This window comes from Gouania willdenowi, chromosome 10, assembly GCF_900634775.1.
Source record: "Gouania willdenowi chromosome 10, fGouWil2.1, whole genome shotgun sequence".
Lineage (NCBI taxonomy): Eukaryota > Metazoa > Chordata > Actinopteri > Blenniiformes > Gobiesocidae > Gouania > Gouania willdenowi.
The window spans coordinates 19888943-19910032 of NC_041053.1; the positions used below are offsets into that span (position 1 = coordinate 19888943).

General features: G+C 39.2%; 1 protein-coding gene across 1 annotated transcript in view; it reads right to left on the reverse strand.

The window, feature by feature from the left end:
- nr3c1 (nuclear receptor subfamily 3, group C, member 1 (glucocorticoid receptor)) overlaps nt 1–14228 on the reverse strand; it is a 37046-nt gene extending 22818 nt beyond the window's left edge. The window contains 7 exon segments of the mRNA XM_028459723.1: nt 10558–10680; nt 10682–10734; nt 10736–10998; nt 11001–11077; nt 11079–11253; nt 11256–11763; nt 13919–14228. Of these exon segments, the coding sequence (XP_028315524.1) occupies nt 10558–10680; nt 10682–10734; nt 10736–10998; nt 11001–11077; nt 11079–11253; nt 11256–11763 (1199 nt within the window). The 5' untranslated portion in view covers nt 13919–14228.
- Between the last annotated feature and the right edge of the window lie 6862 nt (nt 14229–21090).

The following is a 21090-nucleotide window of genomic DNA, read 5'->3' on the forward strand; positions in this document are numbered from 1 at the left end:
GAGTTTGGGGTTTTTTTTGAGGTAAGGAGGACTTTGTGTTGCACATGTCGACACACCCCCATGAGTGGATTGACATGAGTACTAATTAGTTAGTATTAATTAGTTAGCCACTAGTCGGTGTAAGTTTGTGTTATTTGTAACCCATGAGCATCCCTAGTCTGGACTTCAGGTCATAAGTAAAGAGTGTAGCAGAGTTGTGTGTGTGCCGCAGGGTAAAAAACATCCACAAACTCAAATATGATAAATACAAATGCATGAAGGCCTAAAGTTTATGTTGCTTCAATCCCTTCCCTATCTGTGTTCCAGTGGTCCACACTCAAGCCAGAAAATGTTGACCGTTACTGGCCCAAAACCTGTCGGCTTAAGCCTGCTGTCCCTCTACTTTTGTTTATACGCTGTAATTGTTTTTAAGGAGTTTGTATTCTGAATCTTAACAGTGTATTAAAATAGTTAGCAGCACATAGTAAATTTTGAATTCTTGGGTACATTTTAGTATTAATCATTATTCTTGTCTAAAGCTTTTCTTTGCACTCTAAACAGTTCACGTCAATAAAAACACAGATGTTTTCCCTAACATGATGAATAATTGTGATTAATAACTGTGATTACAATCTTGATCCCAATTGATTACCATTTTAGCCAGAATCGTGCAGCCCTACCACATACTCTTCCAACAGGCAAGCTCCCTACAACACACACAATGGACCAGCTTGCTCGACACCGTTTCACTCTCGAGGCCTACGACTCCCTGCGAGCTATTGAAGGCTTTACTGAGGGGTTGACAGAGTCCTTACATAATGAATGTACAGAACTTGGTCATCAGGAAACCCTATATGTATAAGAGGCCTCGCCAACATCCTGCAAGCCTGCACAGTCCCAATGGCAGAGTGGCACACATAAAGCATAGAAGTTTATTTTAAGTGCAGGACAAGAATGTTGGCTGCAGTCATTGGAATTTTCAAAAATGATTCAGTTTGAGATACATCGTTTTAAAACTGCTTTAAAGAAATATAATAAATTACAGTATTTCTATAGAAAACTATCTTCAGTTTTGTGAGATCCCAGTTTAACCCAAGTTCATTTTTAGCTCAAGTACCCCCTTTCTCTTACAGTCTGATTTAAAGTCTGATTTAAAACCAAAACAGAAATACAGAAAAATCAAAAACCAGATAATCTGCGTTTTTCTGTTTCTTTAAACTTGTTCTATTTGTGTGATATTTTTATATTTTCGGGATAATTAGCGCGAGAACTGAAGTCCGCTGCACCTCGTTTCCCTGCAGAGGTCTTGGACCAGGTCTCCACACCACAATACGACCGTTGCTTCTTTTTTTATGTCCAAACCAGGAGCAAAAATCCACCCAGTCACTAGTTTATCTGGATAGTATTTGGATTGTAACACTGTTCAGTAAAGTTGGCAGATATTCACAGATTCAGACTTCCAGCATCAATAACTCATTAACGAAACGTCATCGACACACAAATTACGCCTCTGCCATCAGTGTGAGGTGAAAAACATGATAGATCATTATTATCAAACACAGCAGAGCAAAAGTCCATCTGTGTCTGTGTGTCCCCTCTGTGTGGTGAGATTAAAACATGAAGCTCTTGTCCTAGTTTCCCCATAAATATCCAAATATCACACAAACAGAATCAGATTTTAATGTTAAAACAGAAAAACGCTTGCTTGTTTTGTTTTTCCATTTTCCTGTTTCTGGTTTGAAATTAACTAGTACAGTCCCCATCGGAAGTATGTATTCATATAGTGGGAGCTTAAGTCGAGTTGTCAATTATGGGCATAATAATAACATTATAAAGGGGTATATTTGTAGGTGCAAAGTAAAACAGCGTGTGCAATTTCCTGGTTAATTCAATGAAACATGCGCATGATGAATGTGTTGTTTTTACTCATTTTTATATTTTTTTCGTTAGGTGTATTTTTCTGTAATGTATGTTTTTGAAGTCATTATGTGTATTTTTGTATCTTTCTGTTGTCTTTTGTTCATGTTTTGTATAATTATTGTTTTTTGTTGCCATCCATTGTCGTGTGACTCTGGAGTCTTGTTCAATCTTTTTTTTAGTGTAGCTTTTTGCATTTCTGTTGTGTTTGTGATTTTTTGTATAAATAGTTTTGTTTATTTTGAGTCATTTTCATTTTTGTTGTCGTTTGGTGGGGGTGGGTGAATCCATTCTAAATGTATGCACACCAGTCCATCCATGTGTACCTGCTTGTCTAACTTTCACTAAACTTATCTATTTTCAGAAGTTAGAAGTAGTGGCAGGTGTGCTGTGAGTGAAGCTGCAGTAATCAGGTGACCTTCACTATGTAGCACTGTCTACATAACATGTAAACACTTAGATCTGACTCAGAGTGTAACACTGCAGTCTAGGGATGTAACGGTTAATCGTAAGGCAGTTAAAAATCGATTCATACTGTAGGTATCACGATTCACATCGATACTGTGAAAATTTAATCGCACAGTTTTTTTGAACCAGCAGAGGGCACTATCCTGAAGTGTAGGCGGCGGGAGGAATCTGCTAATACTTTCTTTCTGGCCGCCTTCTACTTTTAAACATGTTCAATAAATGATCCCTAAAATAATGATACCAAAAAAATATCTTATATTACGTGAATATCTGTAAAAGTCACGTTTTCTATTAGCTCTGTCTGCTAGCATAGCATCTCTTCTTCACTGCAAGATATCTGCATGCCAACTGACCACATGCCAACCACCTCTGCTGGTCTAAACAAATATCTGACGTAAATACGGTGAAATTACTGTTTTTTTTTTGTTTTTTTAAGTCCAATTATTAAGGCACAAAATACATTTTCAGTTGCACTTTTGAAAAGAAAAAACTATTATGCAGTTTTGCATTGTTTACTATAGAACCAGAATTTAAATGAATAGGCTTCTTCATTTGTATTATTCCTTTATTTATTTCGTTCAAGATTTATTTTTAGTTAAATTGTATTGTTTTGAATAGTTTATCAAGGGGTTCTTTTGACAATAAAAAAAAAAAAGGAAAACAGTATAGTTTTCCCCCCCAAAAAAATAAAGGAATATTTTTCAGTCATCATTTTGTAAAATAGATCGTGAGAGAATTGTATCGTGAACCCAGTATCGTGAATCGAATCGTATAGGGAGTTGAGTGAATCGTTACATCCCTACTACAGTCACTACCACCCTATGGACGGGTGTCGTGACACAGACTGTAACCGGACTAAATGGTGGTCCGTTATACACTCACACACTTGCATACCTGTACACGCCTGCACGCATGTCACGTAGACTGTGATCGATAGTGAAGCGCACCTGATCGACGTGTTGTGTGGGTGTGTGTGAGACTCTCTACCTGGGACTCTCATCTCCCCTGTTGGTTCCCTCTCTCACACACGGGCTGTGGAGAAATGTGCAGCCATTGCCCGTCAATAACTTCAGGGTGAGGTCCGTCCAGTCTAAATAGCGAACGGTCAAACTAACATGAAAAAAACATTGGAAACGTCATCACCAAATAAGGAAAAATAAGAAAGTATGTTTCCTCAAAAGAGAAGTCCAAAGGAGCTCTGGCACACACCGAAAGTGAGCTGTGTAGTGTAATAGATATAGATGGTGCGCTAACACCTCCTCACACTCTGAGGTCAAAAGCTGAAAAGGTTTCACTTCTGGGCCGTCCAGAATTGAAATAAAAATTAAAATAAACATTTGAAAATGACCAAATTACTCCAAAATAACAGATGCACAAGCTCTGTGTATTGGAAGCCGTTGACAAAGTTTCAGGTTAAACAGGCACCGCGTCGGGGAGATATTTGCTCCACATACACACACGCGCATGCACGCACTCACACACACAGACCTTTTTTGCTTTTATAAAAAAATTTAAATTTTTTAATTTAGTTTTGAAACAAAATAACCAAAGAACGAAGGGTACAGGGATTGGGTTAGCTCAATCATTTGCAAAGGTGGAAATTCTAAGACTAAAAATACATTTTACATAACCTGCCGCGGAAGAGGTGAGCGCTCCTCAAAAATAGCAGTTGCATTTCTGCATTTTTCTTCCACCCTGCACTGGTATTTCTGTTTCGTGTTGACCTACTCTTACTTAATCATGGTAAAGCCAGTCATCACCTGACAAAGGTAGGTGTGTGTGTTTCCTAAAATAAGAGCAAAGCTGAATTTTTGGTAGTTATGCAGTTAATGAATATTTCGGTAGTCGAGTTCTATATTGATTTTTCCATTACGTATTTGGATAAAATACACTTTTGCTTGATCGTTTATTTAGAAAAAGGAAAATACTTCATTAGATGTAGTGTCAACCTAAGACAACAAATGCATGCATGGTAAAAATAAGAAAAATAATCAAATTAAAATAAAAAAAATAAACAAGGCTGCAAGGGTAGAGAAAATTCATTGATCATTTTTGTAATCTAGGTCTTCAAGAACCTTGAAGAATCGTTGCAGCCCTCAATTTTTCCCCACTTCAAATTCTTCAAAATTAAGGACTAGCAGACTGTGGCAGACTCTGATATGAACCTTGACCTAACACTTGGAGGAATGCACAGAGTGAAGCAGCAATCTCAAGGGATACAGCACTTCAGCTACTCTGAGCCATACAAGGTCATGAGCCCAAGCTTTAGTAGAAGAAGCAGCAGCAAAATTGCATGAGAAGAATACTTCCTCCAATAGATGTTTAATGTATGACTAGCAGAAAGTCACCAAGCTATTCTGCTGATTTAAAATGACTAAATTTCAAATAGGTGGAGTTCAACTGTTAATGCTGAACGATTAACTTTAATCACATCGATATTGAGGTTTTCACTACTGCGATAACGTAACCTTAGATGCTGAGGTTTTTTCTTTCGTCTGCGTTATGTGAGTGATATATATGTTCACCAATCAGAATCGCCAAGAACTGCCTTCCTGGGCTTGCTGGCCAATCAGAGATGGTTACAGGACACAGCTTGTGTCAAGTTACTTCTTACTTGAGTGCTCTAACAACCTCTACACTAGGGCCTTATAAAATACACGTGAATGAAATTGCGGACAGAATCACAGAATCGATCGATGAAAACAATCTACGGTTGGGTTGAAACGCCATCACCGTGAGGAAAAGGATTTTTTTTTTTTTTTTTTTTTTTTTTTTTAAATGGGGAAATGTTTCTAGGAACCGCTTATTAGGTGCACGCCCATCCCCCTCCCGTACTGGTTACTTCAAACACAGCCTAAACCGCACTAAACATCGTCCAAACCACACTAAACAGTCTAAACTGCCAAAAAACTACATAAATCATCACTGACTCCTAAATACAGAGCCGACTGGTGGCAACTTTAATGTGTTTGTAAAGCTCCGTTCATTTCTCATGTAGCGCTGCTCCGTGAAAACATGATCAGCTTTAATCGGTTTCATCTGCTCAGTGTTAACAAAACATCTAGTCAGAGCTATAGATAATCTGTGGATAAAGTTGTTCTGTTGTTGTGGACGAGACCATCGATGCCAGGGATTGTCAGACTGAGTCTGAAACATAATAACTTCTGATACTGTAAAATATTCTGGCCCCTAGTGGTGAAATAACTGATGCATCCTTGTTTCCATTTGTTTTTGTTTAATCATTACAGTCTAAATTTAAATTAAGTTGATCAAAACTTAATCAATAAACCTGCTCAGATTCAGTAAATCTTTGAACACCGGGAAATTGGGGGAAATGGGTGACATTAATGCTGCTCTCTTACATCTTTATATGACATAAATAATTAAAAAGGAGCAGTCAGAATAATCCATATCAGTACAACTTATATCTACCTTTTAATTGTATCTTACTTTATTTTTACATACATTTTTGTTTAATTATGGGTTTTTTTATTTATTAGTAGGGATGTAACGATTAATTGTAAGGCAGTTAAAAATCGATTCATAGGTATCTCGGTTCATAACAATACCCTGAAAATTGAATCTCCTACTACTCTTTCTGGCCGCCTACTACTCTTAAACATGTTCATAAATGATACGTTACCCCTTTAGCACCGAAAGAATATCTGTAATATTACGTGAATATCTGTAAAAGTCAGGTTTTTCTATTAGCTCTGTGTGCTACCGGTGTAGCATCTTTTCTTCACTGCAAGAATAGCTGCATGCCAACCGACCACTGGGTTACCAGCGCCCTCTGCTGGTCCAAACAAATATCTGATGTAAATACAGTGAAATGACTTTCTTTTTTTTTTTTTTAAAAGTCCAATTTTTAAGGCACAAAATACATTTTCAGTTGCACTTTTAAAAAGAAAAGAACTAATATGCAGTTTGCATTATTTACTATAGAACTAGAATTTAAATTAATAGGTTTCTTCATCTGTATTGTCATTATTTATTTTATTCAAGATTTATTTTTATTTAAATTGCATTGTTTTGAATAGTTTATCAAGGGATTCTTTTGACAATGAAAAATAAAAGGAAAATTGTACAGTACTTTATAGTTTTTCCCCCCCAAAAAATAAAGGAATATTTTTCACTCATCATTTGTCTACAGTCCCATTTTGTAAAATAAATCGTGAGAGAATCGTATCAGGAGTTGAGTGAATTGTTACATCCCTATTTATTAGTATTTATTTTATTTCCTAACATGAGTTAAAAAGTAATATTTTCTAAAAATTTTTTACTAATATTTCTAAACAAAACAGAATTTCAAAAATTCATGTGTAAAACACATATGCATTTAAATGTATAATTTTTTTTTAAATTGTAAATCGTAATTGCAACATCTGTGAGAAAAATTGCAATTGGGTTTTTGCCAAAATCGTGCAGCCCTATTCAACGGGCACTGCAAAAACAAGCTTGCACCCATTAGGAAAACGTGCCCTGATTTACACAACGCTTTCACACTGTTGGCCAAACAGCCTCACACGCACACTAAAAGATTTGAGCAGATCAAAGACATACTGCCATGCTCTCACGCGCACACAAACACTAAAGAAAAGACGGAGTGATGAGAGCTTTGTGTGAAATGAAGATGAGGTGTATCCCATGTCACAACCGATCTGTTTCTGGCCACTAAGCAAGGAGACTACATTAAGGCAGTGGTGAAGGTATAGTGCCAAACATCACTCGCAAAAGCTACACAAACACATGAATGCACCCTGTGACATGATGCGCTCCTGCATGCCAATCTTTAAGCTGCTCACTCCCTGTCTAATACTGAGTCAGACAGGCGTGATGAAGAAAAACAAACAGAAATGCCTCAAAGATGGCGATTCTCTTACACCACAGTTGAATATAGGGCTGCAGAGCCCCACTTACCATATATAAATCCTGCTTGCTGTACAAAAGACACTCTGTAAGGCCGTGTGTGGCGCGAACACTGACGCCACACCCCCAGCCTGCTGGGGCTCTCCTATTAAAAAGTCAGATGGAGAAGTCGTCAGGCCGAAAAGGTTTAGTCCATACAGTATGTGCTGTATGAAATGACCTGACAATTCTGTGAAAGCTTCCTATCATCTTTAACATTGAATAAACTTCTACTTCTTGAGAAACATTTGTTTCAATCCAAGTGCAGATCTCTGATGTAGGTTTGGCATGGCGCAGCAGAAAGACTTGCCCCAAAAAAACTTATTAGAGGTTTAGTAATGAAAAACTAAAAGTAATAAAGGTAGTATAGCGGCATGCCATTTGTTCAAATAACATTTAAAAAATGAAATGCAGTAGGAAAACAGTGACTGCTCAGATTGGATAACAGTGGAAGTCCCCCAACAATTTAACAGCTCTCAATTTCTGCAGCTCTCACTGTTTGTGTCTTATGCAGTAGCCACGTCTTACTGAGCCCATGAGCCTGTCTTGTAAAGCTAGATTAGAGGGTTAACAACCTTGGAGGTTAACCCAGGCATTTTTGTCAGAACTATGGCTTCATTTAAGGCATGTTTTAGTTCCATGGTAAGTAGGCAGCCTTGCCAGGAGCAGTTGTTCTATAGGTTTATCAAAACATGGAAAACTTTTACCTCCTCATGAACTGCATGCAGCAGAATTTACAAAATCATTGTACCATTGCTGTACGTGTCTTAAAACCATCAGAAAGCTTAAGTCCTCTTAATACCCAGCTCCTGGGGTGTTGAGAAGCTCAGATTCAGTAGCATCTTCCTCCTGGATCCATCCCACAACACAAAAAGACAAAGACTCAACTAGATCAGTTCTCTGTCCTAGTCTAATAAATATCTAAACGCTTCGAAGACATTGCAATGTTGCTGTTCAGCACCCATTATTGCTTCCAAACATTTTCATACACTATACCAACTACATCTAACAAGGCTCCTTTCTTAAAACACAGTCTTTAAAATACACAACAGCAGCAGTCAGAGGAATATGAAACCGCATCTGTGTTTCAGCCCCTTTGTTTACTGCACTCAGCTTACATGAGCCACCAGAGACATGTCACTTTTAGCACATAAATCATTTCCCAACACACAAGGTTTAGACCGGGTGACCTATGAAGCACTGCTAACAGTTCTCTCATTTTATGATAAGAACCAAAGACCTCTTTGAGTCGACATACTGTAACATTTCTTAATGCCTGTGGGAGAAGGATAAGACTTAAAGACTACACTCTGCTCAACATAATCTCATTCTTAAGAGTGGGGAGGAAAAGCAGACATGATAATTTTGCACAAAATAATATCAAATACAAAAAACGGAGAAAGAGACAAACATCAGACTAGAGTATACGTAATTTATGAAAAAAGCAAACAATATAATACAGGCCGTCAATGTTTGTTGTCAATGGATTAAGACCATAGCCTACTGAAACCAAAAACAGGAACGAAAAGTGTAAAGAAACACTCGGTAGTGAGTTGGATCACCAATCTAGATGAGATCACCTAAAAAAATGTATTTACATTTGTGAGGTTGGCATTATAAAATGAGCTGTTACAATGTAGAAGATGATTATAGTCTTAACCTGAAAAGATGCTTTAAAATACTAATAAATAAGCTTTAAAAACATAAAACCTCCCATGGTTCTCAATATCAGCTCTCATAACACTGGAATTTAGGTTTTTAAATAAAAGATGGATGGATATAATGGCCAGGAACTGTAAGTGCTGAGACAAACATGCAGCTACTCATCATCGTAGCTGTTTTCACTTTTAAATTATTGTGTAAGAATGGGAACTGGTCAAAATTGCTTCCATTTCACTGTGCTCTGCTGTGCAGTTACACAGCGTCCGGGTGGGTGGCTGACATCACCACCGACCCTTTTGAGCCAACTGTCGTGGTCCGAGCGAGGGGGCTCCGTCCCCGACAGAGAGCGGAGAGGGCTCAGCGTAGGTAACCATGACCACGGTCCCGGAAAGCGGAGAGTTGGGAACGGGGCGGTGCCTTCGCCGCTGGGACCTTCCAGGCTACGATATGTTTGAGCCTCTATGCACAACTAGTCCAGACTGTCCGCACTCCTTGGAGCTTAAATACATGGACGATTATTATGGTTACGTAAGCAAGAATGCACACAGGAAGCATCGGGGGCAGCTAAAGGGCTGCAGGGTTCTCAGGTAAAGATGGGAGCATCCCAGCCAATCGCCTCCTGTATTAAATAGACGGTGCAGCTGATGTATGTGTTTTCTGGGTTATTCTAATTTTTAAAAAAATAAAAAAAGTTAAAAAACCCCGTAACACCTGGGAGTCCTTTTTGTGTCCAAGTGTGCAATAATTATTACAATGGTACCGATAAAAAATGGAAAAACCAACAGAAAATTCCCCCCTACGTTGCTGATGAAACCTGAGCGTAGGGGGCGCCATTGCTCCGTAGGGGAGCAAAATTACAACATTGGGGGCCCCTATGCTAAACAGCGCTGGCCAGAATCCTGTATGCACACATACACTCTGCATATGCTCATTTATGTAGTTTTAAACTGCTGCCTAGTTTTACCGTAAAACACAAAAGAGAGATTCTGGTTTTCAACTAAACTGCGGTGCACAACTGTTCACATTTAGGCTGGTTTCAGAATGTCACGATTCCCTTTCTAGACCTGGTGTGGGTGAGAAGTGTCTCAACAATGGATAGGTGGAGGGGGGCACTGGGTTGTCGGAGCAAGCACGGGGGATGGCTAATGCGAGCCTGAATGGGGCAGCTTGTTTTTTTTTAATTATTTTTCCATTTAGCAATTTTTTAAAGCTCTACTTACAACGAGATGAGATACACAAGCCAAGATCTGAGGGTAGACTGTTTATAAGGTATATTTTAAGGCCCAACTATTACATGGAAAAATATTTAGTGACACAAAAACAAAACTTTTGGAAATGTAGTTGAATTTTCAATATGCAGAAGTGAAAAAAAATGTTTCCAAACATTAATTGAATTTCCCATGAAATGCTCATTTTATTCTTGAGTCTGTGTATCATGTGTTTGGAAATATGCCACAATAAACAGCCTAAACTGGAAGTCGCCTCTTCCCTTTACATGATTTTGTTACATTAAAAAGCATATTTTCTTTGCTTAGTAGCAAAGTTTTCTGAAATCTTAACAAGAACTTTTTAACCGTTTTATGCTTTAGACAGGATATCCTCAGACAGTCTAGATTTTCTTACATGATGAAACTGCTGGTGAAGGATGAAGAGCTTGAAAACGGTTCACTGGTCTTGAGGGCTGCACTACTATCCCCCACACTCTGGCTTCTGTTCCAGGCCCCACAAATACTTATCACTGGGAGGGCTGGACGCTGGTTTTGGATCTTTCTGCTGCTGCTGAGCATTGCTGCTTTTTCGATGTGACTCCAAAGTGGTAGCTCTGTCCTCCTGAGGTGCTAACGCCACAGATGGAGATGGGAGTTGAGGCAGGAATGTTTGTGGAGGATGAACCACTAATTTGGCAGAACGTGTGGCCCTCGGACGTCTTCTCTTGTTTAATCACGCCAGGGGTACAGAGCTGGATGAAACCAGAGTCCTTTTCTTTTTTCACCAATGCAGACAAAGTGGTAGTTGTAGATGGGGTAACAGTCGTAGAAACACTGGGGCTGGACTGATCAGAATGGTTAAAGTGCTGCCGTTGACGGCAACAGAGATTGCCCCGCTGACATTGCTGCTTTCAACCACACTGGGCTTTGAGTCCCTTCGGCGCTGCAATCCCCAGTAAAGAGTCATCAGTCAGAGTGGAGAGGAAGGCATCATCACCTACATAAAAATCTGAAGGGGAGCCGGTAAGGTCAAAGTCTTGAAGGAGGTCCAGAGTGTTGTCACTGAACAACTTCTGGCTAACATCCATATCTTTCCCAATGTGCTCAATGGATGGTCAAAGTCAATGGGGTCTGGTTCACCTTTATCCATGGAGAAATCTTCAGATTTCATATGAAAGAAATTTGGATCTGAGCCCCCAATAAGGGAATCCATGGAGGATTGGGTAACGTCTGCAATATTGCCCTCTAGACGGGGCAAAGCTTCTGCTGAAGTTTGACGTCCAGATAAAGCAGAAGTCTGCAGTAATGCCTGCTGGGGAGGCCTCTGGTCTTTGCTGAGGCCCCTGGGTTCTGAGGACTCTAACAAAGAGCTGAAGGGGACAGTGACAGAAGCCGAGGAGAGCTTATCTGACCCAGGGCTGTTGCTGAGGCCGTTCGACAATTGTCCTGGCTGCATCAAAGGGCTGGATGGTAGACCAACAGAGGCAGCAGAGGCGATGGACATGACACTGTGAGGAGCCACTTTCAACAGGCCTCGCTCCTCTGGGCTTTCAGTGTACACCAGTTTGCCCAAATGGTCATCTCTTCTGAATTTGATCTTCCTCACTCCACCTTTATCCATCTTTAAAATCAGAGGAACAAAAAAGAGAAATTGCACATGAGTGAGCAAATCATACGGTAATCATCAGCCACTTATGAAACATTCCTGCTGCAGAACGTAGTTTAAGGTTACACTCATGCAGAGATAAAGCTAAGATACGGCCTTGGCTCATTGTTCGTGCCCCCTCTAAGCCCACTTAAATGTCAGTAGGAGAGATCACATGTGGATCCTGCATCCACAATGAAATGCCTAAACTGAAAACCCCCCAAAACAATCCATTTGAAGCTTTATGTGATACACATACAGGGTTGAACAAGACAATCTCACATTTCAGGAGTGTGCAATCTACTTACAAACAGTAGGTTTGTAATCCAGTAGTTCCTAACAGCTTTCTTTTATCTTACATAGACATGAACCTTTTTGGTCATACCACAATCTGTCAGAATATTTACTATATTTTCATTATTCTGGCTTAGAATTAATGATGCATGTGTGTGCCTTCAGTAAACAGAAATAGATATAAAAAAAAGGGAGTAAAGACTATTTGACGTGATCTACCGATTAGATTGTAATCATTATAATTTCCTGGCATTAATCATTCTATGGGAAACAGTAACTGTAACATAACCGCCATGGTCTCCTTCACAGTCTGCCACAGAGAAAAAAACTGAAAAACTGGTTTTGACTGACATTCCTCAATTTCCATAATGTGGGGGATGTTGTATGATAACCCGAGAACAGTTCAGGTTTCACCTCACAATTTTCCAGTATTTAAAACATCTGCAACTATTTTAATTTAGCTGTAAATACACATTCATAGGTCTAGTTTAGATTCTAAGACTCAAAAGTAGGGAGTTAAAGATTAATCGCGAGGCAGTTAAAAATCGATTCAAATGTGTCACGGTTCACGTCGATATTTTACCTTTAACAGTAGAGGGCGCCATCTATTTAGAATTTGAATTCAGGACGCACCACCGTGTTTTAAATCAGAAGTGTGGAAGCATTTTGGCTAATCCAAGACAAAATGAAAGAAGTGATAAAGAAAAACAAACAAGAGAGAGAGAATGAAAGCCATAGTTTGTTTATTTATATTATTCTTTGATATGGGATTTGTTTTAAAGTCCAATTGTTAAGGCACAGATATCATTTTCATTGCACTTTAAAAAGAAAAGGAACTATTATGCAGTTTTGCATAGTTTACTGTAGAGCCAGAATTTAAATGAATAGGCTTCTTCTTCATCATCTGTATCTTTTAATTAAATTGCATTGTTTTAGATAGATAGATAGAAGATATTCTTTTGACAATGAAAGATAAAACAAAATAGTACAATATTTATTTTTTCTTTTTGAAGAAACAAAATGAATATTTTTCAGTCATAATTTGTCTACAGTCTAATTTTGTAAAATACATGAGAAAATTGTATCATGAACCCCGTATCGAGAATTGAGTGAATCGTTACACTCCCTACTCAAAAGGCCAGGTTCAGGTTTGTTTGTTTATGCAACAAAATGGTGACATACAATATATGAGACAGGTGGATCATATAAATGCTGATTAGGATACATTTTCAGATATGATTGACAGTTTCAGATAAATTAGCAGTATGGAGGCCAACGTGGTTCCTTTGGTAGTAAAGGTCGTAGATCTCTGCACTAAGCAGATAGTTTCGGGTCTAATAAATGAGATAAAAACTAAAAGCTTATTTTCCACATTGAGAGTGCAGACCCTAAAAGGCCAGTACATAATAATAAGCAGCCATGTATAGGGCTGAGGTCAGGCTGATACAAATAATATCAGGATGACAGATGGAAGTTGTCCCATCATCGCGCTACAGCTCGTCTAATAGCTATATTTACTAAAGCTAACCCACTACTGTAACACACAAACACATCATAAACAGCGCTATAAATGACGTATATGCCGTAGAAAATTCCAACACATACAAACATACAGTGAAATCAATTGGTGACGCTTTAGTTTTAAGTATGATGCACTAGCTTCATGCTAACTAGCTAACATCAGCTAACAGTTGAAGAGGCTACGTGCCTTCATTTCGACACATGACGTTGGTTTCAGAGCTAAAATTAGCTCTTAAAATGCATATATCCGACTGAAAGCGTTTGCTACAAGGTCGCAAATGCACATCTGCGCGTCGGAACAAGGAGACATATTTACCCTTGAAATGACTGGTCGCTGCTGAGGGTCCACAGGTCGCCTAACAACATTGTTTTGGTGGAGAGTGGCAACTCACAGCACAGCACGCTGACAGCCTGTCGTCCTCTAACCTACATATTTACACTGCGTAGTCAACAGCACCGAGCTCAGAGCCATGCTGCCGTCAGCTCTGTCCCCACGATCTAGCTCCAAATCTGCACTCGAAGTGGTTTAGCTACGGGCTTTGGAGCTAGCCATTAGGGAAGTAGGCGCTCACCCCGAGGAAAAACATTGCCTACAAAATGGAGAACTGGGGAAGGAAGGAGGGAAGCCCATGGACGACCTGTTTACAAGATACAAGCACGCCCTCTGCCGGCTGAGCCCTGACACTGCAGCTGGGCGTGCGACGCACTAGAAGTCATCGGGTTCATTCACGATGAATAAAACAATAGCATGTCACCTTGTCGGTAATAAAGAAACAAATGAACGAAAGAAAAAAAACGAATCAATGAATGGATAAAAGTGCTTTAAAAAAATGGTCTGAGAGTTGCTAAGTAGGGCGGGACGATACAGTCGATACGACACACGATATTGGGTCCATAAGATTGATACGATACAATATTTTGGAAAGGAAAAAAGACAAAATATATTTAATTCATTCACCCATCCATCTATTCAAATGAAAATTAAATTGAATTTGAACTCTGTATGAGCTTTTCAAGTTTTGCACTGAATATGGAAAATAAAATTAACTATAAAATAAGACATTTCCTTGTTTAAGTGCAAGTGTCACTGCCAGACAGAAAATTCATGCCAGTTTGAAACTAGAACCACACAGCTAATATATGATCAACCTAATTATCATTCAGGATTCAAAGTTTTATTGTCATTTCCACACAAGAACATCTAAATGAAATTCGTGCCTCAGTGCCAGCAGCATACTTTACATAATAAAAACACACACAGGGCAATGAGGAGAACGTGGATATGTGTAGCCTGACATTACATCCTTTTAAAAACAAATCCAGTCTACACACCATAGACTGTTAATGCCAACACACACTGTCCTTGCTGTCCTGTGGGGGCAGCAACATGCCTCTGGAGCATCTAGTCTACGAGAACAACAACAACAATGCAGGGTGGAGTGAGTCAGCAATCCAATCCCAAACGGCTCCATACGCACTCACTCCGCTTGCGAGTTTCAAACCAGGCCGTCACAATGTGTTTGTATTTTTATGGGGAGCTCTATCTCATTACATGTTATGTAATGATAATAAAAGGCTATTCTATTCTATTCTAATCCAGAGGATGCACACAGTAGAGCTTTAATCAGGCTGAAAAAAGAAAACCCGACCCGGCTCGAGCCCGACAGAACACAATCCGAATGAAGCCGATGTCTCTTTAAACCCAAACCCGTTTCAACCCCACACATCCATGCACGTGCATGTATTTTTCATTGTACTTGTTGCAGCGACAAATAAAGTTCTGTTCTGTGAAGGATGATCCGATGTGAGCTGCTTTAATATCAGCTTTATTTACTAGTCCCTCGTTCTGCATAGAACTATAAACATGACAAGCAGCTTCATGTGCCGCTACAGATGGTATGTACGTCTTTCTCGCACTAATCAAAACACATCACATGACCATTTACGTACCGTGTAGCATCTGAACCCTGCGGTATAATGATCAAAATTAAGCCAGAATCGGGTCGGGCTAAGAATTCAAGCTCTAGTGTGGAGTATTTCAAGTATATCTAACTGCAGCCGAGGGTACTTACAAGCGACGCAATCTACAAACCACGGCTACGCAAGCAATTTATCAATGCGCTGAGGTGTTTAAAAATGCCCACATGTGCAACGGTAGCCGGTGAAGCAATTTATCAATGTATCAAAGTGGAGGCAGTGGCGGTTAGGGTTAGGGTTAATACAATAGCTACTTAAGTATTGCAAAGTTCCAAATTTGCCAGAACAATGGAGGTGGGAGCGGTTGAGGTTAGTGGAAAAGTTCATGTCCAAGTATTGTCTCAGGGGGATCGATAGGGCGTATTTTGTAGGGGGCATGGTTTGTACGGAGCGTGGCTGCAGCTATTTTTATTTCTTTATTTCTTTATTTGATCAGGACAACACTGAACAATCACATACAAGTTGTACACAAATTGTAAATGTGACAAATTATAGCAAAACTACTAACTTACGTCTGTAGTCCCGAGGCAGGTGACACAGTAATACAATGTATACAGGAATATGAAACACAATATATGTAGCAAGTATGAGCTCTGTCTGTCCCTGAACACAGACACACAGAGATTCCTTGCTTTCATAGAGAGATTTTGAAAATTGAGCATTTTATATTTTCCCAGGATGTTGCAGTGAAGATATGACCGAGGCTTTTGATCCATAATTTCTATGGACCTTTTTGAACAGGATTTCTATGGGTTTGATATTTGTTTTTCCAGTGAGTGACCATGTTGTAATACAGTAATCTATGTGTGAAATATAATTGAATGTCATCATGACATCTTTTGCTTAATTTATTGTCATAAATGGCCTGATTTGTTTGAAGTTCTGTAAATTGAACTTTATTCTACTAGCAGTGAGTTTAATGTGTTTTTTAAAGGAGAGTGTTGAATCCAGAGTGACCTCGAGATGCTTGAGCTCCTCAACAAGGTCAAGCTCAATGTCTCCAAGGAACACATTGGACCGATCCAGGTTAATAGATTTTTATAGTATTTTTATAATAGTAAGTATGAGTTGGTGAGCCACTGCTGTATGCCTACCAGGGCTGCTGTGAGGGTAGATGATTCCTCCTCAGTTGTTTTAGCAGGAGAAAAAAATACAGCATCATCTGCATACATTTGAAAGTGGACATTTTGACCTGCTGAGACCCTTCTCGAGTATTCAGCCCTTAAATAGCAAGCCCACGTCAATGCACACTGACAGCGACTTTTGCAGAAAGGGCGACGGCAAAAGAAATTTGTTATCAGGACTATTTGAGTCATTGTCTAGTTTTAGTCAACTATGATTATATCCCAAATAGCACGCATACGTCTCGCCGATGTCGGCCTCAGATCGTGCGTCGGCATTCTACTCCTAATGCGTCATTTTGTGTGTTTTTTTCCCCCCAAATCGGTGACACCACTTATAAAATTGTAGAACTGTAAAATGTCACTTCCATGAAGCTGTTTTTGTGTTGGGGCTCTTTTGGCTGCTGCTGAAAATACATTTATGATCATGAACTGTGTCTCTCTTTATTTTGTCCACACATAATAATCTATTTAGTGGTATATTGTTTTTTTTTTTGTCCACACATAATAATCTAGTGGTAGTATATTGTTTTTTTTTTTTATGTTGTTGTTGTGATATTGCCATATTCCTTTCAGATTTAAGTAAATACTCAACTATGGATATGGGGATATTCACTAACTGAATGATCCGAGCTAAATAAAGGTTAATATAAGCTGTAGAGAGGCCGCGCTGAGCATCTTTAATCCATCGTCCAAACATCGGCCAAACGCCGATGTCTCAGCGAAGTCAGTGCCGACGTCAGTGAGATGTGTGCTATCAGGGTAATGTTTTAGTTGACTAAATCTCTTACATACTTAGTTGACTAAAATATAAAGCATGGGTGTTTGTGCATCTTTAAAGATCCAATTACCATCTGTCAACCTGATATGAGATGGTATTATATAAATTAGTCATAGTCTAGTTATTGTCACTTAAAAAAATGGAGTCAACAGAATTTACAGTGTTGCACACACTTTTGTCACACTGATAGGAAATCACAAAAGACGTGGCAGAATTTATTCATTTGTTTTTAACTGGAAAAGTCAAATGTAATGGGGTTAAAAAACTTATTTATTTGAAGTATAATGTAGCTCCTGCCATTGTGATTTTTGCTCAACTCTAGTGAACCCATCATTCCCTTTTGAACTGCTTAAGGAACCTAAAGTACCACCGACGAGCTCATATAATCAGTAGGAAGAAATGGAGAAATTTAAGAGACACATTTCTCTCACTTTTATAATGTAATGTACAGTGAATACATTGATGTCTCACAGGATAAGAATGGCATGAAATGATTTGACATTCAGTTTGACATTCATGGACTTGAGCACCTTCCTGTGCACTGCCCTCTAGAGGCTCATGAAGACACTTACCTGTAAATGCAGTGTAATTTCCTCTAAATAGAAGGGAAAAAAAACATGACTTAAGATATCATCAATCATGATAGATTGTAAATGATAAACTAAAACTGACTGAATTTATGATGAAGAAAGAAAAAAACCCCTGTAAAATATTCATGTTAAATAAAAACCAAAACTGGAAGTACAGTAAGTGGTGTGATACCAAACACCAACCACAGACTGGTGGCAGTACACTGCAGAGTACACTTAGTTTCCCAGAATGAGCCAACTCACACTTCTGCCTCTTTTATCTGGAAATATGAGTGGATGGCAAGTGAGTGGGAGAAGAGGAAATGTAGTGAAGCAGGCTGCATGAGTAGAGGAAAATTAACTCTGAGAGGTTTGAGCCTGTGGTGCTGTTAAACTGATGAGGAAAATCATTTTTATTGGACACAAACTTCATTCACATTATCTTTATGGGATAGTAAAAACCTTTGCTCAGCCTGTTTGTTTTTTTTCAAAATATCTTTATTTTTGCGTCTATATTTTCATGTAGTTTTGTTCATCTTTTGTTCGAGCATCGCAAGTGTTGATGCAAATCACACTTTGTTCAGCTCTTCTGCAAAAAATAGTGCCATATAAGTTATAAATGACTAAATTATGGTAATAATTTGATGCAAATAGATTTCACATTTCACGCTCGATATTGAGTCATAAAGTTGTTCAATATTTATGTCGGAGATGCATTGAAATGTACCATTTATAAGCAGCATAATGCAATTTGTGGGCTGAGCTCAAGAAAAAAAAAAAAACAAAGACGGCCGATGAAAAAAATGTCTAATGGGAAGGTAAATGAGATTTATAGCACATTTGGGAAGAGGTTGTCTTCAAGGGAATGAGTATGAACTCTAACTCATGCTGTTGTGCAACCTTTTAGATGTTCATCTCCATGTGAATTCAAGATGATACTCAGTGGTGGAGGTCACACAATCCACACAATATTAGATTATAATTTCTAATATACCATGAAAACCTTGCATCATAGCAAAGAAAAAAAAAAAGATCAGCACGCTCACTGTTGCTCCAAATCCCTGCTGTTTGAATCCCACTCAGTCCCCCGCGGCTGCTTAGCAACCCCTCTCCCGCACAATATCTCTGAATTAACAGGGTAAAGCATGACCGCTGCCTCCTCAAAACCACGAGTCAAGGGTGCTCTCCCATCATCAACGCCTTCTCTCCATGCTGCAGTAATAAGAGGTGCTGATTTATCACATAAAGCAAAACAAGAGATGAGAGACAAACAGGGGGGAGAGCATTCAGAAACACAAAATGTTTCTGGAAGAGGCTTCATATCACAAGTAGAGAGAGTTGGATATTCCAAGTTGAAATCAAAGTGATCCAAAAGTAAAAACTGTGTAAAAACACAGTTTATTGCCTCTTTAAGTGATAACATACATCTAAAAAATATCAATTGCTTGTCATATATAGTGTTTCGTCTTAGGCATATAGAGGGTTTTCATGGTGTGTCATCAACCCGGAAGTCACCATACTGGCGATATGCATTTGGAGTTTTATAGACTGCCAAAAGTTATAACAAATCAGGGAGAACAATGTCAAAACTTATCAGAGGAAAGGAGGCGCTTGTGTTCTTTGGCCCATTTCTTGTCAGGTAAGTGAATTGTTGATAGCAGCGGCTCTTAACTCATTTTCTAGTGTGATGATAACATAAATCATATCAAGCTACTGCATGTGGCATTATTGACTTAATATAATCACATTTAATAGCCTGCTACAGTGGCAACATAGTTCTTAAAATGTAGAGGTAAAATGTGCTGAATTTCTCTTTGTATTCCAGGTAAAAGGTCTGACCTTTTACCGTTATTGCTTTACTTTCTTTGGCCTTCACAGCACATCTGTCGTTGATGACTTGATTCTGCATCTCCCTCACCCATCCACACACCATCTGGTTATAGGCCTCCAAACGTTTATAAGATTTAAAGCAGAACTAAGTAACTTTTTCACCTTAATAAATCCTTCTCGTAGTCCCTCTGAGGGTAATACACGTGTTTATGGGGTTATTGGGGGGTCTTGCATTTCTTACTGCTGTCTCTGGCCAGAAAACCGCACTTGCAACTTTCCTGCCTCTAACCCGGTGGCAAGACGTACTGCTTTACGGCAGCCCAATACAAACTAATGCTAGATTATGACCAACCCCATGGCTGCACACGGTTGTCTACAAATTCACTTTTCTCAAACTTATATCAAGGCGGAGCCAGCAAAACAAAGGCAGAGAAGACCTTTGTCCGAGGAATGGAGCAACTCTATGCAGTGACATATTAGCAGCAACACACAGCAATCACGTACCATCGTCGCAGCAACAGGCACACACACAGAACCCAGTGCTCCATCAGGCAGCACACACACAAATATCTATCTATCCATCCATCCATCCATTTTCAGAGCCGCTTTGTCAGCACACAGACAAACACATCACACACATTTCTACACTCCCTTTCGTATTACTCCCACATCATTCTTTTTTTTTTTTACTTGTCTCTCTTCCTCATACTGTTCACATGGTCACACGGGACTACTGTATATGTGTGAAAGCACCCTTAGTGTCACTGTTGTATTAGGATTTTTCAGTGATTGGTTGCTACCGACTTGGGAGAGCAAATGTATGCATGTGGATATGGGGTGGGGCAGGCGGCGGGGAGTGCAAAGTTTTTATGACAGTGACAACCAAAAGGGACCTTGGGGGGGAGCGCTAAGCGTAAGTTACTTAGTTCTGCTTTAAGGTTTTCCACTGTGTATGGGCTTGGCGAGAAAAACAGGTACAGTAGTTGACAATATCAGGATACATAGATGAAAGACTCTCCGAGTTGTCATTGATCCAAGACGAGGGAGCCGACTCGTATGGATCTGCACCACCAATAAAGCGTAACTTTTCCAAATATTGTGCCCTTTCCTGCGGACCAAGTCGTTCCCTGTATACCGATGCATCTATAATGTAATTTGAGCAGCGTTTCTGTAGTATATCCATCGCAGATTTTACCTCCGAGTGCTGTCA